The sequence below is a fragment of the Pestalotiopsis fici genome (genome assembly GCF_000516985.1).
Source record: "Pestalotiopsis fici W106-1 unplaced genomic scaffold PFICI_Scf_3, whole genome shotgun sequence".
NCBI classification, from domain to species: Eukaryota; Fungi; Ascomycota; class Sordariomycetes; order Amphisphaeriales; family Sporocadaceae; genus Pestalotiopsis; species Pestalotiopsis fici.
The window spans coordinates 3,760,757-3,782,553 of NW_006917093.1; the positions used below are offsets into that span (position 1 = coordinate 3,760,757).

General features: G+C 50.9%; 7 protein-coding genes across 7 annotated transcripts; 5 read left to right on the top strand and 2 right to left on the bottom strand.

The window, feature by feature from the left end:
• Positions 1–807: 807 nt before the first annotated feature.
• Positions 808–2,021, top strand: PFICI_05272 (uncharacterized protein; the record flags this gene model as incomplete). The annotated part of the gene is made up of 4 exons (XM_007833853.1): positions 808–911; positions 992–1,539; positions 1,607–1,844; positions 1,901–2,021. 4 exons carry the CDS (start codon positions 808–810, stop codon positions 2,019–2,021), a joined length of 1,011 nt encoding a protein of 336 aa, XP_007832044.1.
• A 538-nt stretch (positions 2,022–2,559) lies between these two features.
• Positions 2,560–3,030, top strand: PFICI_05273 (60S ribosomal protein L29; the record flags this gene model as incomplete). Its single annotated transcript, XM_007833854.1, has 4 exons — positions 2,560–2,566; positions 2,628–2,679; positions 2,821–2,923; positions 2,995–3,030. The coding sequence occupies 4 exons, from the start codon at positions 2,560–2,562 to the stop codon at positions 3,028–3,030; spliced, it is 198 nt and encodes a 65-aa protein (XP_007832045.1).
• Positions 3,031–5,661: 2,631 nt separating this feature from the next.
• On the top strand, positions 5,662–7,556 carry PFICI_05274 (Protein VTS1; the record flags this gene model as incomplete). The annotated part of the gene is made up of 3 exons (XM_007833855.1): positions 5,662–6,145; positions 6,227–7,471; positions 7,528–7,556. 3 exons carry the CDS (start codon positions 5,662–5,664, stop codon positions 7,554–7,556), a joined length of 1,758 nt encoding a protein of 585 aa, XP_007832046.1.
• Positions 7,557–9,663: 2,107 nt separating this feature from the next.
• Positions 9,664–12,699, top strand: PFICI_05275 (uncharacterized protein; the record flags this gene model as incomplete). Its single annotated transcript, XM_007833856.1, has 1 exon — positions 9,664–12,699. The coding sequence occupies one exon, from the start codon at positions 9,664–9,666 to the stop codon at positions 12,697–12,699; it is 3,036 nt and encodes a 1,011-aa protein (XP_007832047.1).
• Positions 12,700–13,448: 749 nt separating this feature from the next.
• PFICI_05276 (uncharacterized protein) lies at positions 13,449–14,158 on the top strand (the record flags this gene model as incomplete). The annotated part of the gene is made up of 2 exons (XM_007833857.1): positions 13,449–13,690; positions 13,792–14,158. The coding sequence occupies 2 exons, from the start codon at positions 13,449–13,451 to the stop codon at positions 14,156–14,158; spliced, it is 609 nt and encodes a 202-aa protein (XP_007832048.1).
• A 419-nt stretch (positions 14,159–14,577) lies between these two features.
• PFICI_05277 (uncharacterized protein) lies at positions 14,578–16,191 on the bottom strand (the record flags this gene model as incomplete). Its single annotated transcript, XM_007833858.1, has 6 exons — positions 14,578–15,053; positions 15,136–15,266; positions 15,347–15,573; positions 15,640–15,719; positions 15,779–15,931; positions 16,011–16,191. The coding sequence occupies 6 exons, from the start codon at positions 16,189–16,191 to the stop codon at positions 14,578–14,580; spliced, it is 1,248 nt and encodes a 415-aa protein (XP_007832049.1).
• A 2,468-nt stretch (positions 16,192–18,659) lies between these two features.
• Positions 18,660–21,062, bottom strand: PFICI_05278 (uncharacterized protein; the record flags this gene model as incomplete). The annotated part of the gene is made up of 7 exons (XM_007833859.1): positions 18,660–19,451; positions 19,569–19,775; positions 19,859–19,945; positions 19,996–19,997; positions 20,217–20,438; positions 20,494–20,694; positions 20,822–21,062. The coding sequence occupies 7 exons, from the start codon at positions 21,060–21,062 to the stop codon at positions 18,660–18,662; spliced, it is 1,752 nt and encodes a 583-aa protein (XP_007832050.1).
• Between the last annotated feature and the right edge of the window lie 735 nt (positions 21,063–21,797).

The window sequence follows — 21,797 nt, forward strand, 5'->3', positions numbered from 1 at the left end:
ACAAGCTTTTCCCAAAGAATGAGGACTTTACTTTGAATTAAAGCAACAGTGTACCAATCATAATGATGACGAGAGAGCCTTCCATAGTAGTGGTGGCTTTTCCCGAACGTTCTCTTGTAAAGTAATATCCAACTATTCGTACTTTACATGTACCTACAGAAGCGGTCCAACGGATGACGTTGAGGAATACAGGTAGTACATAGTATAATGATCGAGACAATGGGAAACTTGGGGCATCGTTTTTACTGCGCTCAATCCACATTCCAGTGGGCTGCAAAAACCGGCAGTTCGGTTCCCCAGCGTTAACCTTGAGCGCTTGCCGAGCGGTCGGAGCTAGCGGATAACGTGAGATGATAAGGGAAATGGCCGAGGTTCGTTCTGCTGTCATACCTCCCGTGCCAATCCCATCCAGCATCCGCGGGCGGTTTCGACTCGTGAAAATCGACCTCCTCTGATCTTCTCGAAATCACCGATTTCCCAGCGGTCAACTTTCCTCCACTTTTGTGCGATTCATTTTAGAGGAAACCAATACTGCAACGACGAGTGCGACCCGGTCAATTCCCAAGAGACACCCTGGGCACTGATCTTTCTGGTTGCGACCGACCGACCGACCGTCTTAGCTAATTTCATACCGAGGTCGCAGCGTCCTTAGCAGCACAGAACCCGCGGCGCGGACTGCGAACCTGGCAAAAAAGACTCCTAGTGATCGCACACGATACTTTTGCCGTTCGCTGACTTCATTTTCTCTTCGATCGGTCGAGCTATCTCTCCTGAAAGCAGGGCAAGCGACAACCACCTAATATCCAAATGGCTGTACAATCCAAAGCTGCCCCGCTGCCCCCGTGGGGCTTCGCGGTTGCTGGATCTACTGGTGCTGTCCTGGCAAATGCACTGGTCTACCCCTTGGATATGTAAGACTGCGCGCTCTTGTGGCCATCTATACATGACGCATTTCTCTTGCTTCCCAGACTGACAATATTGTTCCGCGCAGAGTGAAAACGAGATTGCAGGTCCAAGTGAAGCGCAAAGACGGAGAGCCCGGGCACGAAGGCGGCGAGCCGCATTACACCTCAACGTGGGACGCTATCACCAAGATTGTGGCGGAGGATGGCCTCGAGGGGTTATATAATGGAATCAGTGGATCGTTGCTGGGTGTGGCATCGACCAACTTTGCCTACTTCTACTGGTACTCGACGGTCCGAACATTGTACTTGAAATCCCAGAAGACCGCCAGCCCTCCATCGACATTGGTAGAACTGAGCCTCGGTGCCATTGCAGGAGCGCTGGCGCAAGTGTGCACGATCCCCGTCGCCGTTATCACGACTCGGCAGCAGACACAGAGCAAACACGAGAGGAAAGGCTTCCTGGAAACTGGTCGAGAGGTGATTGCTAGTGAAGATGGCGTTTCCGGGCTCTGGAGAGGTCTGAAGGCGAGCTTGGTTCTCGTGGTGAATCCCTCAATTACATATGGTGCCTATGAGCGCCTCAAGACACGCATGTTCCCCGGAAAGGCACGCCTCACGGCCGGTGAAGCTTTCTGTAAGTAAAAGCGGTCGGTTGTGAGTGGATAAGTTTGTTGTTTTTTGTTGCTGACCCCATCTCTCAGTACTTGGTGCCATGTCCAAAGCTCTGGCAACGATTGCCACACAACCCTTGATTGTTGCCAAGGTCGGGCTGCAATCCAAGCCTCCTCCGATTAGACAAGGAAAGCCCTTCAAGGGCTTCATCGAAGTGATGCAATTCATCATTAAGCACGAGGGTGCTCTGGGCCTGTTTAAGGGAATAGGCCCCCAGATCCTGAAAGGGCTGCTGGTTCAAGGCATCCTAATGATGACAAAAGAACGGTGAGTTTCTCCCCAAATGGTCCCGACCATCCAGTGCTGACTTTTTTGGTGTTTAGTATGGAGTTGCTCTTCATCTTATTGTTCCGTTATGTGCGCCAAGCAAGGGCAAAGCAATTGGCTGCTGCCATGGAGTTGGCATCAAAGGCCAAAGCTGCAGTCCCACTCACCGTGAAATAGACGCTGGACATCGTGGACGGACTGACGGATAATGATTTTCTTGGCAACTGGGCTAGATCCTGGATTGTAAATATGGCCGTTGATCGACTTGCATGAGGCGTTCTTTTGTTGGTGAATAGATATAAAATGGCAGATCTTCAGATGCACGAGACTTGACGGGTAATGTCATGGTAGTAGTAGTTACCTATGATATGGAACCAATATGAATGTGCAGTTACTAGCCAAAGAAAATCACACCAGTCTGGGCCTGTGCTGGCACTATCAAAAGCTGTCAGCTGCTCACATGGCTCTGACGGCCCGAGACTTTGCTTGGGTCGTTCAACTGTGCAATGGGTTTGATGACGAGCTAGTGTGGCTGCTGCGGTGGCTAGGCCTAGTCCAAAGTTTTGTGGCTGACGCCTGCTTAGGGCCCGGCAATCCAGACCAATCCCACCAGAATTATCGCCTGCCAACGGAGACGAGCCAAAAATCCACGAAAATCAAGTTCCCTTGACCCTTTGCATCACCACCCCAGACAACCACACAGAAATCTGTCGCGATGGCCAGTAAGTTGCCGACGATGACTTAAATGGCCATGGGAAGACATTGACTAATGGTTTTCCACAGAGTCCAAGAACTCGTCCCAGCACAACCAGTCGAAGAAGGCTCACCGCAATGGGTACGTCGAAATGCCCCGATCCCGATGATCGATCCTTTTCTGCACGATATCGAAAAGAAAATGCAACAACGCCTGGCAGCGGCTGGCTGGCTCGCATTTTTCGAAAGAAGAGAACTGGACGCTGACCCGTGAGGAACGCAGTATCAAGAAGCCTAAGACTTCGCGTTACCCTTCGCTGAAGGGAACCGACCCCAAGTTCCGCAGAAACCACAGACACGCTCTGCACGGCACCATGAAGGCTCTGGTACGACAGCCCCCCGATACCCACGAATGCAAGGTTGGCAGGCGATCATGAATACTGACAATTCCTCACAGAAGGAGAAGGCCGAGGGCAAGCGCGAGACCGCATAAATTCTGTTTCGACTTCCCGGCGCAAGGTCATGAAGGTACGGCGTGCATCGATGGCGAGTTCAGGAACTTTTCGGACATGATTCTGGGGGAATTATGACTTGCATTTGGCTTTTACATACGGAACCGTCTTCACAGGAGATGATGATGAATCCATCGGCCACCGCGCCACGATGACAACCAAACCGACCCAGTCTTGAGCATCCCCGATTGGTGACTTGACCTATTCGACAGATCCCCCATCCACTGGCGACGCATATCACAAGTGACCAAATGTAGCGCAAGTCCTGCGCAAATTGGACCGGCATTAGTGTGTACAGCTCTGAGCTTCTCCCCGTGCTCATTTTGCTGAAGGATTTTTTCTTCGTGCCGAGATCAACCTTGTCCGTTTATTACCAAACATCAGTGCTCAATTATTTCGAACGCAAAGGTGTATGAAGACTGGGCTACATTATGATTTACCGTATCCATGTTTTTTTTAACTAATCCAAAGTGCGGCAATGGGCATCAGCATTGGTTGACAATTGTTCTTGATGCCCGGATTACCAACTTGACAGCTGCTTTCAATCAAGTCCAGAATTGTCCACGGCCCGACCAGTCTCTGAGATGCACCTCTGCACATTCCTTGTTTCATCCTTTCCGATCTGATTCCCGTATGAGCATTCTACATCAAGGACTGAAGGATACAACATGAAACGATTAAAAGCAAGTTTTCGTACTTGTGCGGCAAAGACAAGTAACGTGCCAGTCCTGTGTGCGGTCTATTGCATTGTATCACAGAGTAGAGAGTACTTGTAAATTATGTTGTGTATTCTCCCGCCTGTGTGTTGACACATTGTTGCGGCAAGCGCCGGGCTTGTCTCAGCCAGGACTCGAGTCACAATCCGTTGCAGACGATGATGATTATGCCTGACAGTGATCTTGATATTGACATAGCAACGAGAGGAAAAATACATATACTGAAATGTAAATAACACTTTTGAATGCAGTGTCTCAGTACAGCAAATCGACTTAAAAAGTGTACGGGAGTTTTGCGTATAAGTGGGTGAATGATTTCTATGTGCTTGGCACTTACAATGTGGTGCAAAAATGCTGGATCCTGAGGGAGCCCACTACGAAGCAATCCAATGTTCTTAGGGATCATAGATAACAACGACCCTTGGCTACCAAAATTGAGTAGCTTATGATTAAATATCCTACATGTCCTAGATATTGGGCACAAAAATTACACGATTCAGCCAGACCATTAATATTCGACGAATCCTATAGTCCTACACTTTGACACTGGGACTAGAGATGCCGGCATATTGATGAATGAACATGTCGTGGTGGTACAGCGAAGCTGAGCTGCAAGACCCCTGACTTGGACGTGCAGTATGCGCTGTAGTGTAGAGCTTTATTGCCACACCCGCCCGCCTTGTCCGATCCTCGTCACAGCTGGGTAAGGCTGCGGGTTGGAGTTTTCTTGACTCAACGATCTGCGGAACAGACTTCGACTAAACACTCCCGAGGTCGGGAAACAATCGAGTACAACGGGCTACAGAGGGGGGGAGGGTGAGCTCGATCCTTGGTCACACAATAAATGTAGGATGCACCTGATGTACCGCAGGAACCAGCAGTCGTACCGTTCCTCTGTGATGGACCAGCGTTTAAAAGTTCCAAGGAATTCGAGGAATGGTCAGGAATCAGATAGATATCAACGCGCGGAAGGGGTTCGCTGAAAGGGGGGCCCGTATTCAAGTAAATGGGACTCTAGAACAGGCCGCCAATCGTTAGTTCAGCACCGTTCCAGCGAGCCGAGAACACGACTAGAGCCTCTGTAAAATCCGACTGGCTGAAGGGGGACCCCCCTCTAGATCCCCCACTCGTGGCTTGGAACCCACCTGAAGAGAGCGTACATTAATGGTAAGTGGTGGCCGATTTGGGCGGGTTTTGGGGGGAGGGAGGGCTCAAAGAAGCCATGATTCTCATGCAGATATCGAGTTAATGTAGGTGAGCAGTCAGCTTTGTTGCATTGATCCTTGGGTTTCTTTGTGACGTGCGCGTCCCTATTGAAAAGTGACTTTTGATCGCACTTGCGATAGAACATCGTATGAAGAAGCACACTTGCTATTGGAGGAAGAGAACGTTTGCATCACCACACGCTGCGTGGAACTGTAGAAAAGCGCATTTCCCTATCATTATCTATTTTTTTGGGACAGGTTTTCCTAGGCCACTAGAGCCTCGACACAGCGTAGTGCACATCACTTGGCCCCCCCAAAAGGCCCTTGTCGTATCCTCTCACGGGCCACCGATCTACCCCCGTTCCGGCTCGCCAGGGTCGTCGCGCCGTTTCAAGTGCCCTGTCCGTCGAGAAGCTGCCTGACCAAAGAAAGACAAGACTGGTTCGAATTCGACACTGGCACAAAAGTGTTCCAACCGACCACCTCGCAACTCTTCCCAGTTGCTCTCTTTTTTTCTCTTCCCTTCCCTTCAGCGTTTACAAAGCTACGATAGTGCACATCTTTCTCAGTGCCTGCTCATTAGGCACCTTCTGCTTCGACCCACCTCCTTGGTGCGTTCGCTATAGGTGTCTCAAGGTGATCTTTGTGTGTGCTCAAGCTGCTGTAACTGTAGCTCGCTCGATCGATCGCCATGAACCGTAACAGCACCCCCGAAGGAAGCGCCCTGTCCTCGCTCCGACCACCGCAGTCGAGGACATCAGTCGGCGCCGGTCCCTCCCTGCGAGCCTCTGCCGACGTCGCCGCCATGACGGGCAGCACACCCGCCAGCCGAATCCGTCCCTCGTCAGACTTCTACGGCCAGTCCCAGGGCCAGGGCCAAGGAGGTATTGATTCGGAGGACAAGATGACACAGCAGTGGATTGCCGACATAGACCAGTACGAGACCACGCTCGAGGAGATGGCCGCGGCTACGCTGGACCAGGACTTCAAGGATGAACTCAGCGCTATTGAACAGTGGTTCCGGGTCCTGTCCGAAGCTGAGCGCACTGCTGCCCTCTACGCTCTGCTACAACAGACTACCCAGGTCCAGATTCGTTTTTTTATTCAAGTCCTTCAACAGATGGGTAAGAACCATCCGATGTCAGGCGTCCTGTCACCAGCAAACTTCGACAAAGGTGCGTATACTCCATGGCTTTTTACGATGTACAGGCGTGGCCCCTTATCCTCGCGGAAAATTTGACTAACCTGTCATGTAGATCCCATGTCGAACCGTCTGAGCGACGCTATGAATAAACTCAACGTGAACTCATCCAGAAACTCTATGCCCCAGGCTTCTGCCAAGAGATTCTCTGGGCTCGAGCCGTCAACCATCAATGCCATGTTCCCAGACGCTGCCGCGGCTATTGCTACTGAAAAGGCAAAGTTCACCCAGCAAACTGGCCAGCAGCCACCCTCGAACCGCAACAGCACTGTGGTCGATGTGAGAAACTCGCTCGCTCCAACCATTGCAGAGGAGTCAAACGGTCAGCACCCTTCTTCTCCCTGGGGCGACGGTTCGAGACCTAAGTCTTCCTCAGGCCAGCCGCCTATGGGACAATTCGTGCAGCCTCCTCCTTCAGCGGGATTAAGATCGCCTCGCCCTCAGATCGGATCGAACCAGAACATTCAAAGTCAAACAATTAATGCTCCCGACAAATCCGCATCCGACCTGCCCCTTCTTTCGCCTTACGGAGCTAGCGGGAACTGGGCGTCCATGGTGAATACGCCCATGGTCCCCAACTTCAACAATGGTGCGCCAAACCAAGCCGACATGGTAGCCAATGCCACTGCTATGAAGCTTGCCGCACTTTCTACAGTCAACAACCGCTTTGCCCTCGACGATGTCCGCAAGTACCGCCGAGCACGTTCCAACGATGCCCCCGGTGCTGCCCAGAACCCGCTGTCCCCAGGCCTGCCGGGTGGCCTTCCTAGTACCAATGTTGTTATGATTAACGAGCACGGTCAAGTACTGAATCGCGACCAGCTACTTGCCATTCAGAATCAGCAGGCCATGGGCGGTTTCGGCTCGCGCTCAAGGCCCAGCTCGCCAGGCATTGCCATGCAGGGAGGATTCGGCGGCATGGGCAACTTTGCTTCGCCGCAGAACAACGGCTTTTTGACAGCCTACGATTCAAACAACCCACTACTGAACAACGGATTGAACATGGGTCAACTTGGTCTGGGACCGGACACTTATCTATCTGACTCTGACATGCGGCGTGGACGATCCCCTCGCGGTCGCCGTGGCAGCTCCAAGCCTCCGGAGGACCCGACTGACCCCTCGCTGCTTCAAGATATCCCTGCATGGCTGCGTTCGCTCCGACTGCACAAGTACACGGACAATCTCAAGGACATGCAGTGGACTGACTTGGTCGAACTTGACGACAAAGCTCTCGAGGATCGAGGCGTCAATGCGCTAGGCGCACGTAGAAAGATGTTGAAGGTTTTCGAGCAGGTCAAGGGTAAGTCACCAACGGTGTTTTGCACACAAGATATCGTGGCTAACATGTCAATACAGAAGCCAAGGCCGATGGCAAGCTGAGCTAGCCTGTTGACCATTAATATGCAGCGAGTCGAGCATTTATGGAGCGTCTATTTGCCAGGCAGGTACGTGGCTTGATTTACAGAGAATCGAATACTGGGGCTGGCATCCCGCTACGAAATGATACCAAACCGTCTGCTATATACGCGACTCAGGAAGTCTAAGACTGAATATTTCAGAAAGTTGGCACGTGTGATGTGATTATAAGGGGTGGATGGCTGATAAAACAAAGTTGGAAATAGGGGCAAAGATTCAGAGCACGAAAATAAGAGTTGGGAAGTCAACCAAGTATTTGTATGTATAAAGTGTGCAGAGGAGTCGAACTCTGTTTCGAGAAATTGAAAATTACAACCACATGCATCGAGTTAATTGTCTATATCCCTACGTACTGCAGACCATTGTCTGCTTTTGTCGTCGTATTCATTATTCAACTATAAGCGACTTGAAAACAGCCACGCCAAACAGTAATGCTGTTTACTTGAGCGCCAGGGTTTACAGGTTTGCCAAGAAAACATGATAGCAGTAATGAGAATTTCCAGTAATGTGGAAGAATGGCGCATAAATGTTTCATAGATGATTTGCAATCTTTGTTTCAACTGGATAAATGTGTTACAGGACTGGTGTTTCTATGAACGAGCAGTAGTGCTTGTGGCAGCTGACACGGCCGAGTGCCCAGCTGCTCGGCAACGGCAGCCCGACTTCTCAAGATTCGTGGACATGCCAAGAGCGCAAGCACGATTTAATAAACCTTGAAAACCATAGATGGTACATACACCACACAATTGATACGCACCTTTGCGAAATCGCGAAATCATTACGTATCTCTTTCCAAAACAAACACTACTGCAATCTCGTTATTGTGGTGAAACCACATCATCAAAGTTACTTGAAAGCCTGGAAACTTTTTGAGTCCTGGAGCATGTCCCGGATCACCTGGCTTGAAAGAAAGATTGGGGATCATCGCGAGTGTGGATGAAAGAAAGCGGCTCTGGCGTCACCAATTATCTCAGCTTTTATTATCGCCAATTTGCGGTTTTGCAGGGTTTTTCGCAGGTCAACGCGTTCTTCTGCTGTGACGCGAAGGTTTGCTATTGAAACAACTTTTTCTCCGGCTTTAGAACGATAGCGAAGAAGTCCAGGGCGCGGAGCCTTGGACCTGGATGCTTGAAGAGTTGAACGGCAGAATCTGCAAGGACACAAGGAGGGAGCTTTATCATGAAGCCTTCTCTAGATCCCGCCTACATCGCTAGGCAAATCATGGCCCGTAACAATGCGCCAACAGGGCCTTCAGAGTCGCAACAAGACGCCGGGTCGCCAGCTCCCGTCGAAGACTCAATGGCTGCTGCAGCTGCAACACCTGCCAAGATGCTGCCTACAGCGTCAAACCAACCACTCCCGCCTTCTCTGACCCCGATCGCGTCAACCCAGCCCGGATGGAATTCTGAGTACGTGTTTGGACTGCGCGAAGCGCAACCTCCAGGGGCTCGACCCCTACTGCAGTCCCAGGAGCAACCTCACAAACGCCAAAGGCGCTCTTCCTCCTCTAGTTCAGGAGAAAGTAGTAGGAGAGGGCAGGGCAGAGGCGGAGCAGCACAACCCTTCGGACCATCACCCGCCAACGATCAAGCCACAATCGATGCGTTGCAATTAGACACAAATCGAGAATCACGGATACCGCTTCCGAGCCTGTCATCAGATTACCAAGGTTCAAGTAAACTTCCAGGCCCCCAACCTGGCACACCCAATATGCCGACTCCTAACCATGCCACAATGTTCCCGCCTCCTCCGACTCTAGGTGGCTTCCAGCCTCAACAGTATCCGCCTGCCAACCACCACCCTGTGCAATCTATGCATGGAACATATCCTCATACCTTTAACGGCATTCAAGGAGCCACACCTACGCCACATCGTACCATGGATGGCCAACATGCAGCCATTATGCCTAGCCAGCAGCAGCAGCAAGGACAGGCTTATCCCGCGTCTTACTCCCTTGCGTCTCAACAGTCATATCAAATGACCTATCAGCCGTCTCTGACGCACGTTATGCACTCCAACCCATCAAACCCACAAATTCCATATTCGGGGGCGGCGGCAAGTACTCGTGGACATACAATGGCTAACGCCAGTGGTTTCGAGCAGTATGGACAAGCAACAGAGCTTCGTGGCGAGGCATTGGAGGAAGAAGAAGAAGACGAACTGGACTTGGACGAGCTGGGCGACGATCCGCTGTTGGCAATGCAGAACAACTTGACCACCTTTGAAGATTCTGTACGCAGCTTCGCAGCCGGAGGGAGCGAGAAAAGCTTGCTTTCTCAGTTTCGCGAAAAGCCGCAACAGCCTCGTGAGAAGAAAATCATAAAGCGAGGTCCTCGCAAAGCTGCTGAACCTACTGGCGATGTGAAACTACGCCTCAGTGCCGCCACAAATGCATTCATGAGTGGCGAGTTAGATGAGGCTCTGCGCCAGGTCAACGACGCCATTAGGCTCAATGCAGAAATCCACCGTTCTTGGTCGCTTCTGTCTGAGATTCTGCGAGAGAGGGGAGAATATAAACAAAGTCTCACTGCTGCTGTGTGTGCTGCTCATCTGCAGCCCAAAATATTCGACGTTTGGCTGGACTGCGGTCGTTTCGCGCTAGAACTTATTGATGCAGAGCCAGACGATGCCGAGGACACCCTCAAGATCGCAATAATGGTCTTTTCCCAAGCCATTAAAATTCAACCAGATAACCTTGATACCCGCCAAACCCGTGCTGCCTTGTATTTGACGAGGCAAAGCTACAAACTCGCAGTAGGCGAGTACAATTTCATCATCGAGCGAGAACCATATGATCTTCTCGCCCTTCGAGGCTTGGCTGATGCCTCGGTGCAGCTGTTTGAGAGCAACAGGAGGTATTCCGATAGGCAGAGATGGGAGGCACGGGATGCCTATCAACGCGCGATTGATCATTATCGAGCCGAATTTCCAATGGGTGCAGAGAACGAAGAGCTTCCATTCACGTGGGACGACGTCTTCACATTTACGGCGCTCCTGGTCCACCTAGAGCAGTATGGTGCCGCTTTGGATGCAACCCGGTCACTATCACGATGGCTTCTAGGACGTGCTGAGGAATCTTTCTGGGACGACATCCAGGATGATAGGGAATGGGATGTCAATGAACGACGTCGTCTTGATGTTCCACATTTCGAGGAAAAGAAGTATCCAGTGGAAACATACGGAGTCAGCTTACCCCTCCGCCTCAGAATCAATTTGGCCATTTGTCGCCTCAGATTAGACAGAAACACTGATGACGAGGCCGTGCAACATTTGGAATTCCTCGACCCTGCAGACATAGACACCGACGACGAATCACAGCAATCAGAGCTCTTCTTGGAAGTTGCCTCAACATTATATGAAACTAAGCGACTCGCAAAAGCCCTTCCATTCTACGAACCTCTGCGACGACAGGAGGATCTACTAGATGCACTCTCTTTGTACCGTGCTGGAAAATGCTACCTAGAAATCGAAGATAGGCGACAGGCTGAAGAGTGTTTCACAGCAGCTTTGGATTTTGACGAAACCCCATCCGATGTCCGTATCAACGCGCGATACGAATTAGCTAGAATGTACGAGGCTGCAAGGAAGAATGAGGAAGCCTTGTATCTGCTCGAAGAGGCCATGGGCATCGAAAGGGAACAAAAGGAAGTTTCTGGCAGCTCGGGTGCTGAGCCGGCGCGACGGGAGGCCCGCCCGAGAATCATTCGCAACCTTGCGCCAAAGCCAGTGCTGGATAAACCACCAGTAGAACCTCGGGCTCCCAGGGAAAGAAAAGCACCTGCTCCCAAGAAACCTCGACAGCCTGGAGAGAAGAAGCCGCCGAGAGAGAGAATGAGTCGCCCAAGACCTCTGCTGTTCGCTCTCGACGAAGACCGCAAACTGGAAGAGGAACGAAGATCCGCATATCTGGCAGAGAGGTGGCGCATTATTCATGAGCAAAGGGAGGAATCCGAGCATGGACCTGGAGCAGCCTGGATGGCCGCTGCCAAGATCCTCGTTGATGATTTCCGCTCCTTCAAGGCATTCTACCCTTGGGATAGATATCTGGCTCAGATGGGTTTGCAAAAGGACGAATCTGCCACTTCTGCCAATCCTCACCTGCTCAAGATGGTCCAACGACTAAGAGGCGAAGTCGACGCCCAGCAATCCGCTGTTAACTCCCGCAAGCTAGCTGAGACGACTGTTAGTTACAGAAATGTCGAGTTCAGGGCATGGCTTGATCTATTCTTGGAGTATGCACTCAGTCTTGCGCTCGCCGATCGCATCAAGGAAGCATATGACGTGTGCGATGCAGCCCTGGCAGCCAATGTCTTTTTTGAGAACCCTGAAGACAAATTCCTTGCCAATATAGCGAAAGCAGCTTGTGCTGTGCGTGGGAGAGATGAGGAGACATGCGTCGAAGTGGCACGCAGTTTCATGGCGAGCTTCCAGTTCTGCTCTGATGCATTCCGCATGTATGCCGCCCTGGGCAGGCTGGCCCATTCCTCGGGGACGTGGTTCGCGCATTCCAAGGTGCAAAAGTTCACACTGCGGCAGATCAAGATGATGGATGCCAAGTTGCTTCCGGCCGAAAAGAAGACCAGACTTCTCGAACAATTTGATTCGAAACTCTACCCATCGACAGAGCAGGATGTCCAATTATTGATGTTGTATGGCCATATTCTGTTCATCTCCAACAGCTTTACTTTTGCGCTAAACTATTTCGTGCGGGCTGCGGCTTTGGACCCGGACAACCTCATGGTGAACATCAGTATTGGACAGGCCTACCTTCACTACGGGCTCAAGCGGCAGACGGAAAATCGACAACAGTCCATCACGCAAGGCTTGCTGTTCCTGCACCGTTACTACGACATGAAGCTAGCCCAGGCCCTGACGTCGGGACAGAGGCAAGAGGCGCACTACAATTTGGCGCGGACTTACCACGAGATTGGGCTAGCCCATCTGGCAGCAGAGTTTTACAGACGAGTCTTTCGTGAAGTTGAGAGCGAAGGCGATGGATTAGGGCATGAGGACCTGGCTAGAGAGGCGGCATTCAACCTACAGCAATTTTGTCTGATAGGGGGTGACATGGAGGCGGTCCGGGACCTCAGCGAACGATGGCTTGTCCTGTAAACAAGTTTATTGATGACAAGATTAGTAGACAGTCAGAGTCATCAATCCAACATTTTCAAATCTCTGTGAAGATCAATCTGACATCAGCAACAGGAGCAGCAGCGGAGGGTACTGTTGTTATATACTAGTATTGTACTTCTGTTTTAAGCTCGGCAGACTGCCCGTGTTTATATTGTGAGATGCTCTTTCGGCATGGTTGGAACATTCCATAGAAGCAGGTCAACATGATGATCGACTAACCCCAACGCTGAATGGCTTCCACGTGGACAACGGGCCAGGCACCTTGGCGACCCCTAGATTTATTGTGGAAACGACCCCCTACTCTAGTATACTAGCAGCTAAAGGTGACACTATAACCACCGACCCGAGGGCCGAAGCACGCACACTAGTCGCTAGATGCGCTGCCACGACGCACGTCAAACGATTCTGGTTCTGATTCCGAGACTACGGGGACACTATCGCAGGTCCACGATGTCGCCAATGTTTCCTCTTGTGGCACCGATTGGTCCAGTCCACCACTGAGGCGGGAACATAATAGTCTCTTCTAAAAATGCGTTCCGTTTCAACCCCGCTATCGCCATTAACCGTTTCTCATCTTCCGCTCATTCATAATTCTATTCCGCGAGAGAGAGAGTAAATATTTAAACATACTAGCCATCCTTTGATCCGTTGCTCCTTTCGAGATTTCACTATATCACCAACTCGCAACCAAAAAATAAAAATAAAAATCAAGGCGACACCCGATCAAAATGGAAAAGGACGCAAACGGTACAATTACAGTCTCGGAGCTGGGCAAGCCTCGCCGATACATCACTGACCATGATGCCGATGGAAAGGGTGTATTCAACAAGTCCTTTGAAGAGGACATTGGCTCGACGGTCCTGCCGGGCATTCTCCTCTATGATACATTTCTCCAGACTCAGACCCCGATTCAAATGAACAATGGCGAGGACCTGAAGAACATGAAGGCGGCTCAACCTCATGCCGGTCTGTGAGTAACGCATTTCTCTTTCTCAACCTTGCTTCTTCTGCCAAGGTCATTCTCAAAAGATGGGGTGGGGTTTTTTGCTAATGCCTGGAGATTCTCAACAGCGTCGCCGACGGAACCACTGTGGTCCGCTTTGTCGACTTTATGCCCGGCACACCGGCCATTTACCACCGTACGGCGTCGGTGGACTTTGCCGTGCTCATCTCGGGCGAGCTGGAGCTGCTGCTGGACTCGGGCGAGAAGCGGCTGCTCAAGCCCGGCGACCACGTGGTGCAGCGCGGCACCAAGCACGCCTGGCTGAACCCGCACCCCACGGCCGTCGCGCGCGCCTTTTTTGTCCAGTCCTCGAGCGCGCCCCTCGTCATCGAGGGCGAGGAGCTCGGCGAGTCGATAGAGTGGCCCGAGGAGATTCAGAAACAGCTCGAGCAACAGGCTGCTCAGGCTGCTCAGACTCAGGAGGCTCAAAAGTAAGCCCATGGTGTGGAGCATGAGGGACGAAGAGAAAATTCAACAAGTTAAACAAAGGAAAAGAAAGTAAATAGCAACGAGCGAAAGCCAAGACCCGGAAGAACAACAGATACCCTTAGAATATAGATACACATTTGCATGTTGTTTGAAGTCAAGGATAAAACGTAGCTATTTTTTTTTTTATTGAAAATGCCGACTGGTCTGTCTACCCAGAACCCTGTAAGTTGTGGCATACGTGTACGACGCCATTGGGAATTTATCCATCTAATAATAAAATATCCGCTCCCGTGTGTGTATGCTACGCTTCGTATATGCTAGTTGTTTCTTGATCTCATGAGTGAATCGACTCTGTCTCTTTGTGTATTTTTCTCAAGGAGCCCGATGACGTTGATTAAATATTAATTGAAATTTTCGTAAATGCTTTATGCAAACGATCGATTCGACGCAACCTCCTTGTTATCACTGTTACTTGACAGATTATCCGAGACCTGGACCGATGTCTCCTTCTTGATGGAGATACCGAGCATGGCGGCGGCTTTGCCCTCCTCGGCCGCCCGCTCCTGGTTGTTGCCACTGTGGTGGTAGCTGACGGTGGTGTGGGAGACGCCCTTTGGGTTCCCGTCGAACCCGTGCCCCTCAAAGTCGCTGCTGTGGTTGTCCAGGCTGTTGCCCCCGCGGTGGCTATTGTTGGCCAGCCCAAACACCGAGCTATCCTCGTCGCTGCCCTTGACCCCCGGCATCGACTCGAGCTTGATCGACTTCTTGTTGGCGCCACTACGTAGGCCGCTGCGCGTATAGATATTGTTGACGCCCTCGGAACCTGGACCGGAGCCTAGCGTCGTGGGTAGCCAGCGGCCAAAGAAGAACATGAAGGCTGGTCGAATAGTCGGGAAGCAAGCTGTAGGCACACAAAGAACAATGTCAGTCTTTGTCAATTGTTTGCGATTGTCTATTCCTCCGGCTTTCAAGGGCGGGCTTACCAGAGACGGTCACCAGGTTGACTTCTGCGCTCGCCCAAGTGACAATGTCTGTCACGTTCCATGTAATATCGACGGATGTTGTGTCAAAGTTTGCGGCACCGACAATGATGGCAACGGCACAGACGCAAATGCTAGAGGAGAAAAGAAACATTAGCACCCGAGTGGACGACCTGCTGGCGGTTGGAACAAACACGGGGAGCCAATTGCTTACGTGAAACCAAATGTGAACATGGCAATGATACCAATCTTTTGCATCTTTCGGAGCTGAAGCTTGCCAATCTGGAAGACGGGCAGACTCAGGATCATGACGTCGATGAGCAAGTGGACGAGCACACTTCCAAAGAAGAACTTCTTGTCGTCAATATCGCAGCGAGCGTCCACAATCGTGAGGTCCCAAAACGCTCGCACGGGAACGCAGTGGAAGATGGCCATGAATGTCTATATCTCCAAGTCAGCAATCAAAGCCGTAGGATGCGCCATAGGCTTAATTGTCGAAAAACATACTCTGATGATGATCCATATTGTCGACATGACCATGAGGGCGATCATGGGATATCGCAGATTGGTAACATTGAACAAACGCCCTGCATGGGTTAGACAAGGGGATTCTTGGTAGCCATGTTCGGGTTATGGTTATGCTTACAGTAGAAGAGCAGAACAGACATTTTGGCGAAATATAAGCCAAATGCGTATATGATCTCAGCAATGTATAGCATCAATTTCGATTGATAAATTGCTTGGTTCAGCGTGAGCCAGGTCACATCCTCAATGTGCATTCCCAGGCCGTTTGCCATCCCTGGAGAAATTGGTCAGTCAGCAATTCTCATTCATGATACTCAAAAATAACAAGTCAAGACATCCTCTAGTCAGCTTACATATTGGGCAGGTGATAAGCCAAGCAATTGCGACGACATAGGCTCCAATGGCAAAGTAGTCATCCCACCAAAAAGACGCCTTTTTCAAAAAACGACTGAATAATCGGAATAGGAGACAAACTGTGGCCAACACAAAGGTTACAATCAGAACTGCCCAAATAGTGGGCTGTTTCGATTCCATTGTCGGCGACCAGAATTTCCCACCAGCAAAAGTGCAACTCCGAAAGAGAAGAAGAAGAAGAAGGAAAAAATCAAACAACGCAACAACACCGGACGACGACGACAGTGGCGGCGACAGCAACAACTACACTCACGAACGAGGAGCAAGCATGACCCGAGATGTTTTAAGATGTCTCAGAAGGCTGAGGACTATCTACAGGAGAAAATTCTTGGGCAGAGAGCGATTTGAATAGCCGTAAGACATGGGGTAGATCCAAAGATAAACTTTTGCCCGTGAAATCTCAAATCTCAGTAGTACAAGACTCGGTACGATTACGGGTTGGGAGTTTGCCCTTAGCGGTCATATAGAGCCAGTCAGGCACGTTACTCCCTCCCAGAAGAACGACGGCGCCGAGTCAGTGCGGGTTGGCTGAGGAAGCGTTTTCCACTTCCCGCCGACCCGGCGAAAGGGGTTTTCCCATCTTCCTATCAGCTACTGTGTAAAAAGGGACATGAGGACTTGGCTAGAGAAGGAGCGGAATAAAATAGCGTGGCATTCCCAAAACCATGAACCATGAATCATCCCCCGGCTTACGACGTTTCTCCCCTACCAGGCGATTTACGCGTTACTTCAGCGCCACCCTATTTGGGGGGAAAGGGCAGGGGGATGAGTAATGGGCCTAACAATGGCTGGACCAGAGCTGGGCAGAGCTTGTATTAGGGCTCAGCTTGGGGAAACTTGGTGGAGGGAAAACAGAAGTGGTCGATCAGGGATGCGAGTCATTATGCCAAGCATGGACGCGTACGGAAAAAAGAGCAAAAGATCTCCAACGTTTGGGCTTGGTAGGCCCGATGGGATACCCGTTTTGGGCAGTCCCTGGGGGCCCTTACCTCTGATGCTGTTCGTTTTGATTTGTGCTACATACTATTCATGCTCTTCTCTTTACTGCTTTCTGCTTTCCGATGTGGGGAGAAGTTCCCAGTATTTCCAGTAGTTCTTTGGGCGCATCACGACTGGCGTAAACTCTAAAAGAAAAAGCGCTATTACTCAATACAGCCAAACCCCGGCAGACGTTATGCCCATTTGAGACGACCTCTCGGAATCTTCCATTGCTCTAAGGTTAATAATTTGCACTACGCACTGCAGAACTCAGCGGGAAACAATCCGTCAGCGTGTCGAGTCCACGGCGGTCGGCTCCCGCCCCGACGCTATTTCGCCAAGCCACCACGTACGGTCAGCCTATTCTCCCCGGGAAATGCCACAGCCGAATATCTAATGAGTGGTGTACGTAGTAGGTGAGTGAGCAGTAACAAACTTACAAGAGCGGATCATGGAGCGGACCTGATTCATAATTAGAGTCCGCACCGAAGAACACCATGACCCCCCAAGGAGATGCACAACATAGTAGACCGTAGGTAGAAATTGACGATTAAGCCCAGCGTTGAGTTCTCGTCTCCTCGCCCAGCCGTCAGCCTTACCCATTTAGCCCTATAACCGGATCATGGAATATCCTCATTGCCCCAGCCTGCCGGCGATCTGGTCCATGACCCAACGATGCCCAGTGAATAGGCGTTTCAGATGGGGACTTTGGAGCTGAATGTCTCTAATAAAAAGAATGCAAGTGCTTGATAGGGATGGGATATCGTTCATGACTTTTCCACTATAATCCTCGGGAGCGACGTTTGCCCGACCGACAGAGCATGCCTCCAACCTCTCGTCAGTCTAGAGTAAGCCATGTATTTAACAAACAATGACTTTTTGCTTTTCATGGCTTTTGATAGTCGCATGGGCTTGACTCTTTCGTCCAGAGCTCCGGGTCCGCTCGAGGGGGTCCTCCATCAGCGATTGCGACCAGCCTCTGTCCAGGATGAGTCGAAACTCTATCATTGTGCAATCCCTACAAGTGTCTCCATACTGAGCCACTACTCGGTGGATGCTTATCCATCTAGATCTAGGCCTGTTCCTGGCTGCGTCGGATAGAGTTCAGGGACAATCCTAGTAACCCCAGGTGGCTTGAAACTTGACGTTACCAGATGCTCGGCCAAGGTTTCCTTTCCCCATACACCTGTCATGTTCTTTTTCATCTACGGGAGTTCCAAAACGTCCGAGTGGTCGGTTCCAAGGGGTCTCTGTCTGTCTGAGAGCCATGGGAATATCGTGGTAGATATCATGTCCATTCAACCTTGAGACACCAGGACATGGGACATGGTTCTTCCATTGACACATCAACTAGACGAGGAACCCGACATGATCGTCAACTTGGCACCAGGGTCCCATTGCCATACATTGTAGGACTGGTACTTGACCGCTATGGTCATCCAATTTGCATTTTATTAGTGTGCAGTTGCGATGATCCTCGATAGCGAGAAATATTCATCATGAGATCTTCACACGTCTTATCTTGCACCTTGCATTATTCAATCGTACCATTGCTTTAGTTATGTTGTTCATGTTCCCGTCGGAAGCTCGGGAGTCGAGCTGCTTTGTTTTCACACAACCACTGGCTCAGTCTTCTCGTCCAAATGACCTTTTCCGTATCTTGATTCATCGCCCCCGTCAGAAACCACGTTGACGCCTTCGCCCGACAAGACGCCGCGTATGCCCTCCACGCTCTCGCCGGCAAAAAAGCCCTCCGAATCGGCCATGTACTCAAAAGTCATTTGCCCCTCGCTGGCCCGGTCCTCTGGGTAGATCGGGACGGGCCAGATCAGGTTTAACACGTAAAAGACCAACGATCCCATGAGGAAGGAAAGTATGAATCCAAGCTTGTACATATTCTTGCTGGCCTGGTTGACCGCAGTGGCGTCCAAGTTTCCGGCGATGCCGTGAACCGTAAAGGCGACGCCGGCCACCCACGCCGCCAGAGCTCGCGGGTTCCAGCCGTGGTAGTAGCGATAAATGGTCCCGGGCTCCTTGGTGTAGAGGCTGGGCACGTGGAAATTCCCGCGCCGCACGATCCAGTAGTCGACGACCATGACGCCGCAAATGGGCATGAGGAAGACCGTGTACGATCCCAAAAAGGTGAGAAACGTGCTCGCGCTGGCAATGATCTTCCACGGCACGCAAAAGGGCGCCAGCAGGGCGCAAATCACCTGGCCACGCACAATGTTGATGTACCGGGGCCACAAGCCGCTGCTGTCGGCGCCCACGGGCAGCGAGTTGGAGCCGGCGTTGGTGGCGATTTGCGCGAGCACCATGCCAAAGCCAACAAAGAAGATACCGGCCCGCGCGCCGGGAGACCAGTACTTTGTGAGGATGGCATCATACAAATCCCAGACGTTCTACATGCGAGGTAAACAGCATAATATTAGCTCTTTGCTTTCTCGGTCCGAGGATCTGGGGCAACTTTTGGACGAATGAAGAAGGGGGGGGCATGGTTTGCTTCAAGGGGGGCTTACCCAATATGACTTTCCTAGGAATCCTGTACTGGCACTGGTCGTAGCACAGCTCACAAACATGACGACAACCTTGGAGATTAGGATACCTGTGGCTTGACTCCAAGTCGCCTGCTCAGGTTTGGTTGCATAGCGGGCGACGTCGGGCTGGTTGATCAGGAGGGGGCAGAGGGTCGCCAACACCGAGTTGATGGCTTGGATCATTGGCCACTATTGAGCAAGTAAGAGACGTCAGCAAATCTCACAATAAAAGGTACACGGTGAATAACGGGGGGTTAAGGATTTCTGCTTACGACCAAAGCCGAGCCGGTCAACGCGGTGCCAGCACTGAAACTAAAGTTGCCAATGCCTCCACCGTTTTCTCGAATTGCCCATCCCATCTATTGTGCATTAGCCTCTTGATGTCTGTGCGATAGTCTGGGGGGACGACGCCTCGGGAAGTATAGTATTGCCTAGTGCTTTGTCCACCCTTGGACAACGCCACAGGCAAGACAAGTCTCGTACTAGTATACTGCGCAGGATAGTAAGGGCTCGTTTGATTACTCACTAAAAGGTCAAAGTTAGCAATCCAAATCTTGTGCTGACTACATCATCATCTTCGAAGGTGGTTATAGGCAGTTTTTAGGGTGCAATGATTGGAAGGCTACTTACCCAATGCAAAGAGTGCCACCGTCGTGTAGACGGCTTTGATAACAAACAGATGGCGGAGAAATGTAGGGTGGACAAACATGACGGGGAACTGGACAATCCAGAAGATAAAGAAACCAAGGAGGTTCTTGGAAGTAATGCCCGCGCTCTCGGGCAGAGTGTTGGGGATGTTCTCCCACGACGAGCCAAAGATGGCTCTCAAACACACCGAGGTAATTCTTCCTCCTATTGACATATCAGCATTGGATCCCCGAGACGAGATTCTCAGCATTTATCTCACCATAGTAGCTCTGAGTTGCAAAATAGATGATGGCGACCGAAGCTCTCACGGCCACAAAGAGTTTCGATCCTCCAATACCGGAACTAGCTCGAGCATATACCGGGAATCCAACATGATATCTGGTCGCGCCTCGAGAGTTTAGAATCACGACAATACTCAGACCTGCGGCGCCAATGACCGCGGCGATCATGGCATGATACCCTGTCGGGGTCCAAGTTAGCAATTGTATCGAAGAATACATCAATGAGGTTACTGTAGCTCCCTCAAGCACCCAAGATCGTGAGATCATTGATTCCAAATCAAGAGACAGCGTCAGGAATATGCTTACATTGAAGTCCTATGGAGATGAGCGTCGCTCCGAGATTGTACGACGATGAGCTGAAGGTCTGGGTCAAGTAATAGGCAAAGAAGTGCAACGTGTTCCAAATTCTCTTGTCTGGAGGTGTCGGTAGCAAGTCCTCATTGAAGTATGCCGACCCCTCAACGGGAGCATCAGGAACTCTGAGGGACTCCTTGAAGGCTTGTGGCGATGCGAAAGCCGCCTTCACCTTCCGTACAGGCGTGGCCATGGGGATTTCCTTTCTACTTTTTTTTCTCCCCCCAATTCCTGCTATATGCAAACAAAAGGTCTGGGTTGAATCTAAAAAGAAATCACAAGGCTGACGATTGTATTAGAAAGTCCAGGGGCGACGTGACTGAATAATGATGTCTCGATGCATCCCATCCCTCACTGCGGGGTATCAGCTACCTCTGCATGTTATTATATCATAATGGCAAATCAATAACTCAATGTCACCCTCAAGGCCATTATCTGAAAGTTTTGTAGCTAATCTTTGCCAAGGCAAGTTATAATTATTCAAATACCACCGACACTGATAGCAAATGCCTGAATGCTCCATTATTATGGTTGACCGTGTACGAGTCATACTGATTTTCCGGATCGGCTCACTGATAAGGAAGAACCAGGTCCTAGGACTGCGCCGCACGTCCAAGACGCTCATTGTTCCAAATTTCAAGTATACCGCCGTCGACGGGCTGGGGGAGTGGGACAGCTGCAACGGCACCCCGATGGAGCCTCCGATGCGATTTATACTGATCGGGATGTCGGAAGATCCGACGGATACCCGAAAGATCTCGGCTTTATACTTAGGTCCGAAGAGGTGCCGGATTCTTTTCCTTGCTAGGGGCAGTAAGAAAAAAAATAGAAAAGGTTTCCACTCTCGTGTCTCCACCACACAGAAAAACAAGTGGATTATGGCCACTATGGGTGCTCACGATTCGCTCAAACTTCCTTGGGCCTGTTG